General features: G+C 39.8%; 1 protein-coding gene across 1 annotated transcript in view; it reads left to right on the forward strand.

The window, feature by feature from the left end:
* Window positions 1–19,214, forward strand: part of KCTD8 (potassium channel tetramerization domain containing 8) — a 45,299-nt gene extending 26,085 nt beyond the window's left edge. Inside the window, exon 2 of the mRNA XM_081020103.1 lies at window positions 17,308–19,214. Coding sequence (XP_080876229.1) covers window positions 17,308–17,768 — 461 coding nt within the window. The 3' untranslated portion in view covers window positions 17,769–19,214. The remainder of the gene's footprint in view (window positions 1–17,307) is intronic.
* The last annotated feature ends 748 nt before the right edge of the window (window positions 19,215–19,962 follow it).

The raw sequence follows: 19,962 nt of genomic DNA on the forward strand, positions 1-19,962 counted from the left end.
TTGAAGCATAGCAAGTAGGTAGACATCTCTGTGGATCAGACAAAGGCAGAAAGCCAACCTTGTATGAGTTATAGTAGTCCTGGCTACTCCAGAGGTATCATCATGGCTGCCAAGTGAAGCGAGCAATGTTGCATACACTTCTACCTTTCTATGCCTAAAGTGGATTCACTAGACCAGGGGCCACCTGTTGACACATTTGCAACTTGGTGAAACTGTTATGGGCACTGCAACCATGCACACATCCCACAACCATGCACACATGCACAGCAACTATACACACCCACCTTGCCCCCTGCCTTGTCCAGCAATTAGTTCAGAGAGGAATGACATGAATTACCCATATCCTTTAGTTTTGAGCTCTACAGATAGAGCAGTGTAAAAATGAAACCACCTGGGATATAGACATCTAACAGAACCAGAAACTTCTGATAAACTCATCTGTTCTATATATTTTAATATACACTCTGCATAAGGAACTTGTGCATAAGCAGCAGCACAAGAATGTGTCTTACCCAACATAATACTTTAAAGAATAAAAACTAAGCATTAGTAATTTCAGTGCATATGAAAAATTCATACTGCTCACAATTTTCTTTTCGGATAATAATATATTTATTTCTGGTGTAAGTATTTGAAAATTTAACCTTGGATGTCAGTGGCAAACCTTCCAGTTGCCTCATCAGGTGTTACATGTACCTAAAATTTCTCCGTTTCAGCAGTATTATATAAACAATTTATGATGATCTTGTTATTCATTCCTATGCAGGTGCAGAATGTGAATTTTCAGTTCTAAAGCTCCATAACAATGAATTTAATTTGCATATTCTGGTGTAAAGTTAGTTCTTTCCATAGACATATTTACTAGTTACCTCAAAGCTGAAAAGTGAAAAAAGATAAACTAGGCAAGATTAATATATAATTTCACATGAATTCACATTTCACGTGATAACTCTTATACTTTTTATGTGTATAACGCATTATCCATAGATGCAATACAGAGTTAAGCAAGTCTGGAGACAGTTATGCACATGCTTAACGTGCCTATTTCAATTAATGGAATTTAAAAGTGCCTAACTTTGTCTAAACATCTGCTTATTGCAGTAGACTTAAAGAAGACATGAATAATTGGGAGATTAGTCTCTTGAATTGACACAGACTCCCAAGTCATAAAAATTTAGCCTATAAAAAACACACATAGGAAATACTACTATTTCAAACTAAAAATATTAGGCATTAACAAAAAAACAAAAGAGTTCCTTGAAAGAATTGTCATGGTTAAAAGCAAAACTGAACTTGCAAGAGGTCCTCCCTCTCCAAGATGAAAGGAGGCAGGAATGGGGGTGAGCTGGCACTGCTTGGGTTCATGGAGGCTCATGTACACTATGCTAAACCATGGTTAAGCATTAGGTATGAACTGGGTTATTCCTAGTTTGGACAGCACAGTAAGCCAAACTGTGTCTTGCTCTGACTACAGAAATGTGTGGGCTCCTGGAGAGGAACTAACAACCTGCGTTGCTCCTTTCTGGTCCTTTTTACTGCCACACTGCACTGAATAAAGGAAAAGTCTGGCTTAGCATGTTGTCTGAATTTTTGGTTAATTTCTCACCTCACTAACCCTGAGCCAACATTTGTTGCCATCCCGTATTGCAGCTCTTTCCAGATTGTGTGTTGCGACACGTTAGTGTGTCGGCTGCAGTGTGCAGGTGTGTTACACAAACACTCCCTGCGCTCCTCCCGGGGCTGGAAAGGAGTTAGTTTAATCTCTGGTTTGCTAGGAAAACAGAATTACTGTGTCGCAAAATGGTTCAAATCTAAAAAGTGTCACCAACATGAAAAGTTTGGAAAGCTTTGCCCTGCTGTTTCTCTTTCTCAAACTTGTTTCATTTACCTTTGTTTGTTTGTTTGTTTTGTATACTGCCCTTCATCTGCAGATATTAGGGTGATTCACATCACAACATCAAATATAATATAAAAATACATGATAAAACAAAAACCACAAACCAATAACCACTCCTCCCTTCCACAAACAGCAATGCAGTGTAGACTGATGAAATTACTCTGTCAACTGTTTTTACCATTTTCATGTTCCTTCATTGTCTTTTCCTTCACTGCAAGCTAATAGTAAAAAAAATCATATTCTAGGCATTCTTGAGTCATCATAAATTTGCTTTTGCCAGTTTTTATTTCTTAGTTTGCTCTGCTTAAACCCTGCTGTTCTTTATATCACGTATTGTTTTACGTCATACGTAATCTATTTAAAATTTTCAGGGTGGATTTCCTTCACTTTCCCCTATGAATTAATTTGTAATACTGTTTCAAAACTGCTAAGCATGGAGAAGCATAATGCAAATTGGTAAATGCAGCTCAGATCAGCTAGAACTCTTAATGCTGATGGGTTTCAAACCAAACTATCTGGATTATTCCCCTGAAAATAAGAATCTCACCACATGAAGTCAAGTGAAGTGTAGAATCTGATAAAAATTTCATCTCCTGTTTAACAAAGTAATTGATGTCTGCTGTAAAACCATATTTTATAAAATTAGGAAAAAGTTAGATGATGTTAACAATGCTTTCTTTCTTGCCCGCCCACCTCCAAGAATGACCTAAAATGGGGGGGGGGGGGGGCTCCCTGAACCAAGTAAAATTTTGTTTCCACCTTACTCCTCTCATTAATTTTACTTGGCATTCGTGCATTCTGTTTGCAGGTTGTTGCTGTTGTTTTACTCACAGAACTGTTTCAAAACTTTTTGTTTCTTGTAAAAGTAACAGTCTTGTGGCATGTTAACCACTGACAACTTATTATGGCATAAGCTTTTGAGTTAATTGTTATTTCTTGTGGGTGGGTGGTATTATAAACAGTGAGGTCAGTTGAAAACAAAATGCAGAAATGTTTGGCATGTGATTAATCCCTCAGACCAGAATATTCAATGGCACAGACTTGCTGCTATCGATAAAGCCAATTAACACATGCAGTCTGATAAAATCCATTGTGCCAATTCTACCTGTATTGAACCTCTTGATATATTCTAATTCAGTGGTTTCACAGTTCATGCTCCCTTTGAAGTTCCTTTGTTTAAGGACTTAAGCTTTAAGTTCTTGGAGGCTGAAACATTTATCTATGGCTTCTCTATGTTGCCAGACTTGTGACTGACCTGTTTGCCCTATGTAGAATGCAGAGGGCACTGATAGCAGATGGTGGCGTATGGTACCTTGAGAGATGCGTATTGTTGGTTGATGAAGGAACTGAATGAACCCTTGATGCTTTGGGTGGCATGGGTGGTTGTAATACTGCTGTCAGAGTAAATATGAGGACAGAGTTAGCATCTGGGTCTGCCCCAGGGACTGTGCTTGTATCCATGTTGGGTTTTGTGTGTGTGTGTGTGTGTGTGTGTGTGTGTGTAAGCAAGTGCAGGCCTGCCACCCAAGGCCTGTGTGAGAGAAGTGTCTTTGTCCAGGATGGACTGTAGATAATAGATGATATAGTTTTAAGTGAGAGTGGCCTGTCATTTTCTTATCTAGTGCTGTCCTGTAGTACATTGTTATTGGCCTTTTGTTCTGGTTTTCTCCATTTTGTTGAGTAAGTATAATAATCTAAAGAATGCTTGATGTAATTTGTTTAAGTGAGAGTCTCTGTCTGATGAATCTGAATGGATGCAGTTGCTGGAAAGGTACTCATAACTACATACTTCCAGCTTCCACCCAGAAACATCACAAATTCCACAAGCCTTGGCTATAACCACATAAGTGAAGAATTGGATCAAAGCCAGATTGGTAGGAAGTGGCTAGCAAACACTGTTGCCATGATAATTGAAAGTGGAACTGCAATTCCCCTGGGAGTGATGGGTCGCAATGCTGTGATTACATGGGAAAGTTAATATAAACAAACCAGGATCAAAGTGTATTTTACGATCCTGGTTTGCTTAAACCAGGGTTTCCCAAACTTGGGTCTCCAGCTGTTGTTGGGCAACAACTCCCACCATCCTTAACTAGCAGGACCTGTGGTCAGGGATGATGGGAATTGTAGTCCAAAAACAGCTGAAGCTCCAAAGTCAGGAAAAAATTAGCTTAAACTAACTTTGGTTTGAATAAACCTAACTCTCTGAGTTTGGTCATTTTAAGGAATTGTGCTTTCATTCTCACCTGTCAAAAAATAGATGAAATTTTAGAATCCAATCTAGACAAGAAATTATTACTTAATGAAGACAGGGCTGGAAGAGTATGGTGGAAACAGAAGGTCTGTTTCACCAAAAAATGGAAAGAATAGTCAATAACAGAATTACAGGAGCCATCAAAAATTCAAAGAAATATAAGCCTTTGAAGAATTAGTACAGTATAACAATAAATATAGATTAATACTTTCAGTACAATAATTCTCCAAATTTTAATTAATCTGGGGAGCATTGAAGGCTGTGATCAAAGAGGTATTAATACAAAAGACTTCTTTATTAAGGAAGAACAGAAAGAAAAAGGTGCAAGATATTACTTTGCAAATATGCCAGTTGGAGAAGGAACATAAAAGGATATGCTGAAAGGCTGTATATAGAAAATTGGAAGCAGTGTGGAACCAATTAGATATATCTAAATTGCTTCCAGGTAAAAAACAACAACTCTTATGTTTTCTAAAACTGTGTAGTTGAAAAAGGCAACAAACTGGATAGACTATTAGCAGCATAATTAAGAAAGAAGCAACAGCAACATTTCGTGAGGTACGTAGATTATAGTTGTACACCCGAGAGATATAGTAAGTAAATTCAGAAAGATTTTCATTAAACTTTATTCATCTGAGAATGCTTGTGAGGAAAGTATTAAATCTTTTATGCGGAAGGTCTATTTACCTCATTTATTGAAGGACAAAGCTGAGAGCCTTGAAGCTCTGATAGCAATGGAACAAACACTGAATGAGCTTTGAAAAAAGGGGGACAATAAAACTCCAGGACTTGGAAGTATTTACGGATTAAAATTATAAAATCATATTTTACTCTGTAGCTTCCCCACTATTAAAAAAAAATATGACATTTATCAAAACGTGTTCTGTAAAACATAAGAAGAAGTCAAAGTTATAGTTGACCCCAAACAGGGCAAAGATTTTTCTAAACTTGAGTCTTGCAAGCTTGAAGCATAGAAGTAAGGAACCTCCAGCCCATGGGCTTCAATTTAGCCTGCAATGCTATACAGTGGTACCTCTGGTTACAAACTTAATTCATTCCAGAGTTCCGTTCTTAACCTGCAACCATCCTTAATCTGAGGTTATGGGGCCTCCTGCTGCCACTGCGCAATTTCTGTTCTCATCCTGAGGTAAAGTTCTTAACCCGAGGTACTACTTCCAGGTTAGTGGAGTCTGTAGCCCAAAGTGTTTGTAACCCGAGGTACCACTGTAACTCAAAATCCACACCTACATGCCCCCTGCACTTGTGGGATAGGTATGCAACACTGGAAACTGCCTAGTGCAGCCGAGGGAGAACTTTCAGTGGGAACTGCCTATTGCAGAGCAATCCATACCCCCAGTCTGCCATGCTTGTCTCTGTGTGGCAGAGATCTCCTTCCATTTGGCTCTGCAGCAGAGGTGGAGCTGGCCAGCCAAGGATCCATGGGATCCAGCTACTGGCAGTGTGACTGACCCACAAGGGAGAATAACCACTTCCCACCCTGGCCAGCATAAGGAACAGAACTTTGGATGTGGAGGTGGCCCCCCACTGGATAGAGATTTAGCCCCACTATCGCCAGATGGGAATTAAGACTAGAGGAGCAATCCTACTGCCTCCTACTGCTAGGTAATTTAAGCCCATTAATTTCAGTGGGTCTACCCCTGAGTGTGATGCAATGGAGTATCAACCTTTATAGTTATTATGTGAAACTATGGGTGATAGAGTTCTCCTTCCATTTGAATAAGGTTCAATTGCTCAATGGGACCCTCCCCTCACTCTCTTCCGCCTGCACCCACTAAATCTGTTCTGGAGAGTTGGGGGAAAACACAGAACAGGTTTGGAGGGCATGTGGGGTGAGGAAAGTCTCATTGCGCTAGCATACCTCGTTCCCCATATGAATATGCCACTTAGCACTACATTGAATTCTACTTTCTGTTTTTGTCATACATACATACATACATACATACATGAGTGTGTGTGTATCTCTTCCTTGAAAAAAAATGAATCACTGATAAGTACTTACCACATTTAAAGAACATCAACACCAAGGCAGAATCCTTTTAGAGGCTACATTTTCATTTCAATTTAAAGATTAAGAGATTCCATTTCAGGCCATCTGCTTCTTGTCTCCCTGATTTTCATTGTACATATCAAGACTTGTCCCTCCCTTGTAATTAGGCTTCTATAACCAGTTTTGTTTTCCATAGATAGAGACATAGGCTGGCTCAAAATAATTCTGATTTTTCAAGGGCAATGCATACATTTTCCTTTGTAAAATGCAAAAGAACTCTATTAATATAAACTTTTATAAGCTTTCATATGTCAGCTGTTTCTACAATCAAGACGCCTTTTTCTCTTGATCTGCTCTGCTGAAAATGCTCTTCCGACATTCTAGCACAAGCAATACATTCTTTTACATTCGGGAAATGTTCATGGTTCAGCTTACTGATTTAATGGGGAATTTGTTCTAGACTGGTAAAAAGATTCCCTAGCCTCTGAGACTTTCGTACATAGGTGAGCATTTGAAATTGAAATATTTAATTTCATTTTCAAGTCCAGAAATTTCACTTGCATGCTTGGACCAAAATTCAGTGTAATATATTTGCAGTATTTGTAAGTTTTAAAAGTATTAGGTTCTCCAGTCTCCTACAAGGGTGTGTAAAAGTGTAATGTAATTCATAGTATTAGTGAGAAATATTCTTCAGAAATACAGATGTTTTAAAGCAAGAAGTGGTATTTGGGGGGAGTTTTATACTGTAGTTTTATTCCCCCCCCCCCCCGTTGTTTTCTGTGCATATGGCTATGGGTCTATTTCTATGTTATATTCATTCTTAGGCTTGAAAAAAAAATATTATTCATTTAGAGCAGCCGTTTCCTTTGAAGGTTTTTATGTTTGGAGGAAGGCTTGCCTCTCCCCAGTAGTATCATCAGATAAAACATTATTCATATTCAATGTGCAATCATACACATATTTAGCTGGAAGTAAGCCCCACTGAACTTAGTGGGACTCACTTCTGAAAAGACATGTACAGTGGTGCCCCGCAAGACGAATGCCTCGCAAGACAGAAAACCCGCTAGACGAAAGGGTTTTGCGTTTTTGAGTTGCTTCGCAGGACGAATTTCCTTATGGGCTTGCTTTGCAAGACGAAAATGTCTTGCGAGTCTTGAGATTTTTTTTCCGCTTTCCCCCACCCTTTTTCTAAGCCGCTAAGCCGCTAATAGCCTTTTAGCAGCTAAGCCGCTAAGCTGATAAGCCTTTAATAGCCGCTAAACCGCTAATAGCGCTAATCTGCTAAGCCGCTAAGAGGGTTGCTTCGCAAGACGAAAAAACCGCTAGACGAAGACACTCGCGGAACGGATTAATTTCGTCTTGCGAGGCACCACTGTATAGAACTGCAACCACACAGAGCTCCCATGCCTTTGGAATAAAGAAGAAATGGTTCTCGATCAGAAGGAACATCTATATAAATATCTGCTTGCGGTAGCCTAGTTCTTAGTACAGTGCAACAGATGAATCCAATGGGTACCTTGTACTTTCAAAAGTTGTTGTTGTTGTTATTGTCCATGGCATTGGTACACAAATTTATCAACAGCAACTCCCAGATTTCTTTCACTAAAATTACGTATGCTGCTTGGAAATATTTTGCCTAGAAGTTTTATTGCGTTCAAATGGTATCTACATTTTGTGAAATAAATGAAAAAAATAAAACTGGAATCAAAGTTGCCAACTTTTTTTCCTGATAAGGCTTATATACCTTTATCAACAGCATGCCAGAAAGACATTTAGAACTTGGATACTTTTAGAAAGAAATTTTGAACTGGGAGAAACTGTTTCACACAGCTGTTAAAAGCTTTGGAATCATGCCAGGAAAAGAGGATCTTCATATATGCTTAATATGTTAATTTTAATACATTAAATGGGTAGGAGCAGCAGAACAGCACAGCGGGCAGGGAGGGGAGATCATTCCATTGGGCAAGCCAAAATGTTGGTGCATAAGGAGAACTGTCTCCTTAGCTCTAGGCTGAATTCCATCCCATATGTTTAAAAGGTAGAATTACTTTCATATGCCCTTTTAAGCACCTTCCTTTCTTTCAAAGGCCGTAAGATGCAAAACGTAAGGCTCCAATAGGCATTTCCTTGTCTTAATATGAAGTTGGTTTGGACTGGTTTTATACAATTTGCCTGTACTCATAGTGGGGTCTATCATAAATAAAAATGCTCCGATGACTCTTGAGGCTGGCATTTCCCCCACAAGCTCTCATCAGTCCGAAATGAAGATAAGTGTAAAGCTCCATTTTGCTTCTCCTGCTATTTGTTGCACAGAGCTGCTTCCTATGGTTAGTCTTGAGACAGTCTACCATCTACTGAATTCTGCACTGCCTCTTTAAAATGCTTTTAACACCTTTCTAGCAGCAGAGAGTAAGAGTGGTTTGAATCACTCCTGACTTCTACTGTAAAGTGCAATTTGTTCTCAGTGATATTGTGGACTCATGAGAGTTTAGCAAAGGAATATGATACACTGCTTGTCCCTGTTTCTACTTACTGTTGAGTGTGGGGGAAGTGGTACCAAAGAGGTTTAAGCGAATGGGTGAACATCATTGTGTGTGCTGTTCAGCTTTTACAGTAGCTAAAGGCCTTTAACACACTTTGCTGTACCCATAATCAAGGCCATATCATACAAGCTTTAAAATATAACAATTTGATTCCCTGTCGGCTGCATAAATGAAATAGAATATGGGTGCTGCAAGCTTTAATCAATAGATGGACCTAAGTAGGAGTGGAGAACCTCTGGCCTATGGGTCTAATAAGGTCTGCCAGGTCTTCAAGATGGATCCACCCATTTTAGACTAACCTTTCCCTGGCCTGGTATCAGGCGCAGGATAGTTCAAGATGTGGCTTGAAGCTTGCAAGTAAACGAAAAAGATTTCAGAGTGTATTCCTAAATGTGCTGCTTACTGGATGACTTGTATTGGGGGCTCGTTGGAGTCAAGCCTGGGCAGACCCTCCAAAGTCTCTCTGATTAAGCCAGGTACTTTCCAGGTTAAGCAGAAGCCCTGTAGCAGCTTCTCTTTAGCAGCCCACATGTTTTGTGTTCTCGCTAAGCCATAGTTTGGCTTACTGTATCATGAAAAACAGCTCACATTGGGACATTACCAATCTAATATATTAGTTCATTTTCCACTTTTGAGTTCAGTTTCTCTTCAACAGCAATTTAACATTGTTTTCCAGAAGCCTTACTATGAAATCATATCTAAAAGTTCAATTCACATTATCATTGAACTAATAAGAATTGGACAGTTTAAATAAATAACCACACGTAGTATTAAATATAACTATGCCATCAAATGAAGATGCTTAGTATGTTTCCCATATATCTTCTGAATGTGTTATTCACTGATTAATTGGGAATCATGCTGACTGGTGCTGATGAGACTTGGGGTTTAACACCTTCTGGAGATAGAACCTCACCCTGCCTCCAGCAATATATGGTTGTTTCACATCAGTCAGATGATTTCCATTGCAATTTGTCTCTTTCCTGATTTATGGCTGGGAGAGTGGGAGGGAGCCTATTAAATCAAATGGACTTCTGGTACACATTTGTTGAGATATTGATGTTTTATCACCACTTAGACTGTGTTCCTCATCTCATTATCCTGTTAGCTTCGCTTTTTTAATCACTTTACCATATTGGACAGAGAAAGGTTTCTCTGGCATTTTAATTTTTTTGTGTGTGGTTTGGAGAGAGAGGGGAACAAGGAGCCAGGGAAAGCATGCATAAAAGAAGGAGTAATTAACCTTAGAACGAGATGTTGGACATGTGAACCATTTAAAGGCAGAGCTTGCCAATGTGGTTCCCTCCAGATGTTGTTGGACTACAACTCCCCTCATCCTTGTCCACTAGGCATGCATGGAGGGGCTGACAAGAATAGCCATCTGAAAGATGCCACTCTGGATATCCCAGATTTAAAATATAGGTCTAGTAAATGCTAAGCAGTCTATATTTTACATGTGTTGTGCAGTAAAAGAATGTCTTGTGGCATAAGAGAAGTTTTGTTTGCATTATGTGAGCATCACACTTTGCTTAATTTGAGTACATGATAATTTAGGCCCAGACTGCACAAATGGCTGACTACATTGCCCCTGGTCAGCACCACTTCAGATTACAAGTGAAGGGTTATATTACTCAGTGCTCCACTATATAGAAAACAAGATATCAATGAGGAGAGTTTGAGCATATCCTTCTTCCTGATTGTGCTGTATTTCAGTATCTGTCTGCCCCTTTGTTTCAATGGAGGATCACTCAAGCATTCAGCACTAATTGTTGTCTCCAGTCATGCTGTCCCAAAGTAATTTGACTATGTGATCACCCGTGTGGCCAGATCAGGCTAAAGACAAGAACTGGGACTTGAAACAGCTTTAATTGCCTACTCCATCTTTGTTTATATGAGTACAGATGGCAATATTAAGATCATTTGACTTTTACTATAGCTGGCACAACATATCTGAAACTGTGAAGAACTTCTATGAATCCAGTGTGAGTGGCCATTTGGTGATTAAAAAACCCAGTGTTATTAGTATGCTAATGATGATACCCACTTTGTTTCTCTCTAATACATCAAAATTAAGGGTGAACAGATTATTCTGGAAGTAGAAAGGAGGAAGTAGAAAGTAGGCAAACTTCCTTCTTTCAATCAGATCACAAGAAAAGCACAAGAGACCTTACAATGGCATGGTCCTTCGTTTACCAACAAGAGTAGACTTGAGACTGAGTATGGAGAACATGTCGGTAGCAGCAACATAATGCACTTATGGAGTGAGCCATTCACCTGTCCTTTGCTGAATCAGGGTGGTTGTCTTTATAGTCAGCTTTTCTCCACAAGTGGTTAAAAATACATATATTCTTGATATCTCTGTACCTTATGGCAACACCAGTATTCTTCATTATTTTAAAATCAAGATAAGATTACTTTTTCTCAATGACAATTGTTTACATATTCAGGCTGTTTTAGGATTTTCAGTTTATCGTAGAGCTAAAACTTAAAAAGGAAGGGGAAAAATACCCAAATGGATGGAATGAAGATCCTTTCGAGAAGAAGGAATATTTTCCTGAATGAGTTTCCATTAATTCTAAATGGCTGCTTAGAAGTACTCAGCTGAGGAGTGCTGCTTTACTGCCCTGGCAGTATATCTGTGGCAATATTCCCAGGCAATTATAACTTTCCACTGGCCTGACCTCCAATGTGAATGTCCAAGCTGTGAGAGGAAAATAAGGCCAAGTAAATGGAATCGGACTGAACAAAACTAGAGTGAAGTCAGTTTTTGCCTGTTTCTTTTAGTCCAATTTGCTTGGGATAATTAAAGCAGTAGCAATAACCATTCAATCTGTTTTCATTAGTAGAAAGATTAAATGTGGTCGTTGGAGGAAAAAAACTCTGGTTCTCTTTGTGTATGAAGATCTGAGATACTCATATACAAGTTCTATTGGAATGTGCTGTGTTCTTTAAGGATTGGATTTCCGCTGCTTCCCCCATTTTTGCATGTTATTTTCATCCAATGCCCATGGAATCTGCTACTGTAAATAATGCTATATCTGTGCCTTCTCATGCACAATTATAAATCTGATTTTTTTCCCCAGCTCATGGGAAAACAAACATTCACAAACCCTTTTTTATAAAAAAAACCCAGAAAATTTATTATTTTGACACAAATGTGTTTTCAGGTGCTGAGTGACTGCACCTCAGGCTGAACTAGTTCCTACCCCACCCCATCCTTATTTATATCTGATTATGTGTTCAGTGTTCATGTTCAATATGAAATGTGCCCCATATTGAGCTTAATGTGGCTCACTTGAGCATGCTGCTGTTAAATCAACTAGAATGTGTCTCTAAGGGTGTGTTTTCTAGGCTACATCTTGAGTGGGGCGGGGGAGGGAGCTAACACTGTCAGGATCACATCCCTGATTAGTTCTCCACTTAATAGTTTTGTTCTGGGACAGCCAAAGGGTATTTGCTTTCTCCCTGTGATGTTGGAAGAGACATCACACAACGAATATTGCCCGTGCCCTCTGGAGCTAGTCCATTGGCTGAAAAGAGCTTTATTCTGCCATTTAGGTTGCAAGTCCAAGCCCTCTTCCATCTCCTCCCCTCAAGGCAGTGGATCTGCTTTTGAGTTTGCCATGAGTGAGCAGCTGCGAGGAATGTCGAATGAGAGTTTGGAGACACATGAAATGATAGTTGGCTGCCATGCAGTAAATGCTTCTGAACACGATGGCCTGGGTGGTGATCAGTCACCACGGAGAGATAGTTTCCAGCGGCAATGTCTCTACAGGGGCTCTAATGTGTGCTCCAATCCTTGGACCGGGCTCCTATCTGGAAAACTGATAAATAAGGAAGTAAAGAGAAACTAGGGATTTTTCTCCATAGTAAGAGTTTCTATTGAATTCTTATGGTGTTAAGTTGTGTCAATAGGTGGGTGCTGTTGTGTAGGTAGGGAGAGGAGAAATTCAGGAGCAAAGGTGGTGTCTTATGCTGAAAGCAATAGAGATTTATTTACAAGGTTATTCAGAATTGCTGCTGTGCAAAACACCCTCTCAAAACTTGCCAGCGATAGCTGTGCTTAGCCCTTCATTTTGAGCCCACAGTAGAGCATTAACTTCTTTGACCAGGTGTGCCCAAGTCAAATCACTCAGGTCCACATTTATATTTACTAGCTCAATTGCTCCTTCAACTTCACAATTTCAGCTCAGTTTCCCTTCTCTTTATTTGCCACAGCACAATATAATGGCTTAGTATCTTTTAAAAAACAAACACACACAACAATCCTATTTTCTCTTAGCATTCTTTACATCTGCTACTAGCAGAAAGTGTCTGGTGTTTCTCAGGAATTCTACCAAAAAAAAAAGTGCAGGTTTTGAAAACAGTGGTTAAAATCCATGCAGTTTTGAAAGGTTCAACCCACCATTTTGATTCAGAATGGTGTCCAATAGTATCCAAACATAGACAGGAACCTGCTCCTTCATCTCAGAAGCCAACATGCAAAAATTGTTTATGATATCACAAGAGGTGCCCAAATGCATAGAGATCAGACAAAGAGACAAGCAATACTCCAAAAGGCATGGTAGATTTTACTTCCTGATATTACAGTATTAATGACCCTGGTGTCTAGGAGCCTGCTGTATGGATATGAGTTCTGTTCAGACCTTTGGTGCCGCAGTTGGGGGTAGTGACAGCATTCATGATTCTACTCTTATACCCAGGCACTGAAATCTCCACATATATAATGTGAACAGGGTTTATATTACGCGCAGCAGAGCTATGATACAGTAAATGGGGGTGAGCTGATGGATTAAAGCCTGATTTAAAGCTGTGTTCTTCAAATTGGGAACATACTTCATTTGATTTGTAACCAAGATTGGTGATGACCACCATGCGGAATGCCAAAAAGGAGTGCTTATTTATTATATTTTTTATCTCTTCCTCCAAAGAGCTCAGGGTCACGTACATTATTCTCCTTGCCATTCAGAACCCTGTGAGGCATTTTAGTGGTTGAGGCTGAATGAAGCTCATGCAGTAACTGTTATGTACTGAAGTTCTCACCCTGGGCCAGCAGGGGGATACTGTAGATAGTTATGCAAATGAAGGATCGAAAGTGACGTTCAGTGATTGGATAGTTTGTATGCAAATGAAGGATCGAAAGTGACGTTCAGTGATTGGATAGTTTTAGAAAGTTGCTATAGTTACGTTGTTCTGGAGCTCTATATAAACAGGCTGACTGAGCTCTTCAGTTCAGTTCTGTTCTGGCCTCTGAATAAACAAGAGCTGTTTGAAGAATCGGTTTGAAGAATCGCTGTGTCGTCTGATATGTTCGCCCACAACTTAACACTAACCTTTGTGGCTGAGTGATGATTTGAACTCTAGGGCTCCTACAGACATTCCCACCCACCTGACATTTGTGGTGATTTCTGCTTATAATACTATTAGTGCGGTCATATTTGATCCTACCTTTTGGGCCTGCAAAGGTTTTGGTGCGGTCACACAGCTTCATGCCCAGTCAGTTCATATACTGAAATTTCCTGTTGAAATTCCGTAACTTTTTATGCCACAAATGTTCTGATTTATTTTTGTCCTGCTTTTATTGTTTTAGAGCCCCTCCAGAGAGCAATTATGCAGTAGCATTGGGAAGCATCACAGAAAATACTAAAGCAGAATAAAGCCACCACAAATGCAATATTATTGTGGCAGAATACTGTACATCCACAATAAAACACCAGTCTGGAAAGGTCCCTGGTCTCTCAAGTCTAAGTCTAAAACTGTAATCACTGCACCACAACTGGGAAATCCCTCTCACTTATCATAAAAGTTGTGTGGGTCAGCCTAGCTCAGTTCCCTTGTTAAATCAGGAAGAATCCATGATTCCCAGAAGTTTGGAAGCATTGCTTTAGATGAATGGCTTATCACTTAGAGACATGGAGTCCTGTTCTGAATGATAAATTGCTTCATTCATTTCAAGTCACTACATAACCAGTCACACACCATTGAGCTCAATGCTATTAAAGGGTAATTTCCCTTATGGGAATTGCACTCACCACAACATAATTCTACACAGCAAAATCCTTTTATCCCCAAGTAGATAAAGGAATTTAAAATCAAAGGCATCTTCCAGTTTCAACTACAATCACACAGCTGGCCCTCATTTTAAAATGCCCACAGAACATAATCATATGCCTGAAAAACTTTAGCATTTACACAAAACTGCCAAATCTAATTATGAAAGTCATCTGTTTTCCACTCAAGGAAGTGAGATGGCACCACCACCAATGCTAATACCACCAGAGAACTGTAATTATTCTGAGAAACAGCTTTTTTTGTTGTTGTTGCCCACTTAACATTATTTGTAGTCAAACCTAATGAAATAAATCAAGACAGTATTTTGCCTTCGTTAGCCCTGGACAGACTCATCACTATGTTTGATTTTCTCAGTTTCCCTTTGTTTTTGTTCTCAAACCTATTAAAAAGCTAATTATCACTACAGCAACATTTGTCTTGTGACCTACATTATAGAAAGGGTTACTTTGAGGTTTCTCTTACAACTCCCAGTTATTCTGTGCAGTCCTCTTTCAGTCATATGCCTTCCGAGTGGAAACCCCTGCATGTTCATCCAGAGCTGAACATGTTTCAAAAGATGTAGTGAACTCCAGGTATTTAGGACACCCTCATTCCCTGTAGAAGGATGTATGGAGGGATCCCCATAGGGCTCAGTGGACTGACACTTCTTCCCACTCTCCAGTCGTATCACCCGGCAGTTAACAGGAGGTCTGTACAGGCCTCCCATGTCCCCATCCAGTTCTCCCCCTCTGTGTTTCTCAAGTTGCTCAAGATCTAGATCGAAGCAGCTCTGCACTTCTCCTACGGAGAAGGCAGACTGGGTGGAAATACAGAAAGCATGCATAGACCTCCGAGTTCCTGGAATGTTCTTCCTTATGATGCTTCTGCACAGGCTGAGGTAGGGAGAGGGAAGAAACTGGGCTCTTTTGCGCCTCACTGAATTTAGTAGGGCTTGCTGGTGAGTATACATGCATTTGCTTTCACTGCTTACCGAAAAACACCCTCCCCATCATTCTTACTTGGTACCCAACCTCCCAGTTCAGCATAAGGTAGCCATCAAGTCTTCTCACCTGCATTCCCACCCCTCCTCAGCAAAGCTCTCTCTCCCTTTCTATCAAAGGGAGGGATCAAGGGCAAGCAAGCGCAAAGATAGTCCAGGCATCCCCAAACTCAGCCCTCCAGATGTTTTGGGTCTACAGTTTCCATCACCCCTGACCACTGGTCCTGTTAGCTAGGGATGATGGGAGTTGTAGTCCCAAAAAACATCTGGAGGGCCGAGTTTGGGGGTGCCTGAGATAGTCTCAAATAAATCAACCAACCAACCCACCAATCCTTCCTTTTTGATATGGAGGAAAGCTATTTAGGGGGAACAAACAACATAAACACCACCAGAAAATAAAAACAAAACCTCTTCCCCCTCTTTTTTTCACTGATGGGGGAGTGTGTAAGGGAAGAAAGAAGTGCTTTCCAGTTCTTTGTTTACGTTATTTGTTTAATTTACTTTGCTTGTCTATCCACCTGGATTGTTAGCAGGCTCTAAGTGGAAAGATACTGGTGAAACTGAAAGAGTTTGCTGGTTTGTGTGAGGGCTTATCATCATTTCTTATTGGTTAGGAGGGAGGAGGGAGAGAGCAAACAAAGCTGTCGATACAGTGCCTGCAAATTATCTGCAAATTATCTGTGAAGTATCAGTTCAGCTGAGCTACCCCCTGGGAAGCTGTCAAAGTCTTCACCTTTTCTTCACCGGTATATAAGGATGCTATTTCAATAGCGGTATTCAACAATATGGTGATTTATCGCACAACCCTAGTAGCTAGTGGTCAGCTTCAAATATTGTTGGAGGAAAGGGGTTATCTGGACCTATTTTAGTCTGACTTCAGGCCTAAATTCAGAGCCAAAGGGGCCTTGATGCACTGAGTGCTGACCTGTAGGACTGTTACCAGAGAGAGGCATTAGTTCAAGAAAGGATCAGAGAGATGAGTATTCAAAGTCTCACCGTCACAGTGCTCACTGGGTGACTAACCACTATTAGAGTTGCTATAAAAAGAATATTGGGAGCAGTGCTATGTTTCTACAAAAAAATGTGCAGGAACTCACCACGAACACCTCTCTTGTACTCTTATAATGGCAATGGCTGCCACCTGAGAGGCACCAGAACTCTGTTCCAGTGATTTCCGGCTGGGGAAAAAGCCCTGATTGGAAGGAGAACTGTGTTCACTCTGAACTCTTTGGCTAAAGGCAGGAATTTTTTTTTAATATATAATGCATAGTCAACGTTAAATTTTACCCAGAGCAGACAAATTAAAATTAATCAACAGGCTGAGTTAGGCCCATTAATTTCAGTGGGTATACTGTGAATACCGCTCAATGTAATATTAAGGAGTATGGTTTCCTCCCTAAATCTTCACCCTTCTTTTTGGCCCAACAAGCCTACAAGTTAGCTCACAGTAAGAAAACACAAATCAGTCTGTAAACAGTCCAATTGTTTATGGATTATTTATTTAGTTAATTCATTCATTGCCTACTCATACTTTCTCTCCCCCTCTCCTTTTACTAGGACCACCACAGAGGACGGTGTCTCCCAAACAAGACCACGAAGATAAGAAGCACGAAAAAGTTGCAGACAAAGGAAGTGAGAGTGGGACGTCCTGCAATGAGTTGTCCACCTCTAGTTGCGACAGCCACTCTGAGGCCAGCACTCCCCAAGAAAACGCTGCCAGCACTCAGCAGTCTACAGGGCACCAGCCAAATACTCTAACGTTGGATCGGCCCTCTAAGAAAGGCGGGGCACAGTGGATGCCTCCACCAGACAAACGCAGGAACAGCGAACTTTTTCAGACACTCATTAGCAAGTCCAGAGAAACAAACCTGTCCAAAAGGAAGGTATGTGAGAAGCTAAGTGTTGAAGAAGAGATGAAAAAGTGTATTCAGGATTTTAAACAAATCCATATTCCGGATTATTTTCCTGAACGGAAACGCCCATGGCAATCTGAACTGTTACAAAAATATGGGCTATAGTTTTTTCAGTATTTTATGACTTGTTGGTGGTGCATTTGATGTATATTAAGTTGCCAGTTTCTACTGATGTAGTTCTTTTTGATCTACTCATTGGAGTGATTCCTGCTGCTTATTTCTTTCTGTGAACTGGATGTTGGGTAGGACATGGGTTGACCTTTTTTTTTCCCCTTTTTCAAAAATGAAGTAATAAAACGAAACTAAAGCATTATGGATTCTTTTATAATAGTTTAAAACGTGCATGATCAGGAAATTTTGGTTTTCAAACTTCTCATTTGTGAAAGAAATATATCATGAGAGCATTCATCATCCACAATAGCAGTGATACAAAATTCCACTGGATGAAGAAGAATGGGGCTTATGATAACAGAATTAAACATGAACACTATTTAAAATGTTAATGCAATAAAGCAAATGTCTATTTTGCATGAGCACAATAGTTGACAAGTAGATCACAAAAGAGCAAGAGGTTTGTCTGCTTGGATAAATATTTTGTTCAATGCCAAGACGATCAATGTAAAATGTCTTTGGAATTGAACTTTGTGAGGATTTGTGTGTGGCTGTGTGTTCGTTTTGTAAGGATGGTGTAAATATGCCTTATATTGTTCTATGATTGCACCAACACTCATCTATTAATGTTTGTCAGGACTATTTCTGTGAAATGCAAAACCAGATTCTGAAAAGTTTCTGTTTTCATGTTAGCCAACAAAGCTGGAAAAATAAAAAAAAAACCCTAAACATATTTATTAAAAGGGGCCTACTGTTAAGATTTTTTTGATTTATTACTCTTATGTTATTATTAGTCTTTTGTCTGCATCTTCAAGTAATTTTAAGGAGAGTTTCTACAGTGTTCTCATTATGCTCCTACTCTGCTTCCAAATTGCAAGCAACACATTTCAGCTGAAAATGAATAATGCTTGGGGTATGTGAGTTTTAATTAAAATGTTCAATAGAGATTCAACGTGATGGGGGAAAACAATGTTATTGATTACTGCTCAGTACAGTAGCGATTAAATCTCAACCAAGAGCACACAATGAGAATTTGAGTTGACAAGGAAAATAATACTTCTGACAACTGTTGTGAAATTACTGTTAAAATACTAAATTTAAGATGTCGTTAACAAGGTACACCAGACCAAAGGAACTATTTTCCCAGTACACAAAAGCTAATATTCATCCATAATGACACAAAAATAATCTGATCAAAAGCAGGCGTGCTTGGGATGAATGAAGAATTTGCAGAGACTTATGAAATATTGTTGAGTATTAGATTTTTATATATACCAGCAATTTGTCTTCTTTTGTCTGATGCTTTTCTTTACAGTAGTAACAGCATCTCGGCTAATTTGACAAAGTGGATCACATCTGTAAGGGTTGCTTGGTGCCCCAGGTCTATACTGAATAATCTTCAGGCATTCAAATCTTGTAACTCAATTCATTCACTGAATAAATTTGTTTCAAAGCGCGCTGTTTCTATTTGGGTCAGTTCACACATCACAGTGACCCCCATGTGCTTATTTCAGGAACATGTTTGTTGGTCAGTGTTGTTTGTGTGATTTCCAGGGATGTGTGATTTCTATATAGAGATGCCAGAAATCATGAGCTAGCTGCATGCTGGTGGTCCTGTTTGGTCTCAGGCTGGTTGGGTGGGTCTACTATGATGTGTGAACTAGCCTATTCATTCATTTTATTCATTGACTTCTGATATTTTTGCACCACCTTTCCATATAAGGTGATGGGAGGGAAAACTTTACGTAGAAAAAGCTCCTCATTTGTTAAGATGGATTGAAGTGTGTGTGTGTGTGTAGGCAAGCGGGCACAGGATGGTGGAAAATAGGTCTTTGCAATGTGAGAATAAGGATAGTGGAGTAGCTTCCCTCATGCCTCTTTTAAGGCAGAAGGTTTTTGGTTTTTTGCTGGTGTTGGGCACAGCCTCACAACCCACCTGGAGCTAGTGGTGATCGCAATGCAAATGGCTGCTAGTCCAAAGAACCAGCAGTGATCGGTGTTGTCAAGCTGAGATGGATGCTGAGATTGACATATATGGGGTGTGTGTGTGACCATGATGCCCAACCTCCATTGTGGTAAGTACTTTTTCCTTGAAGCATTTCTTTCAACTTTGTGTGGCTGTTCAGTCACTAGGAAAAGAAAATTCTCAAAGCACCCCATCGTAGAAAATGGAAGAAAGCAATGAAAA

Source organism: Podarcis pityusensis, assembly GCF_964106645.2.
Source record: "Podarcis pityusensis genome assembly, chromosome: 9".
Taxonomy (NCBI): domain Eukaryota; kingdom Metazoa; phylum Chordata; class Lepidosauria; order Squamata; family Lacertidae; genus Podarcis; species Podarcis pityusensis.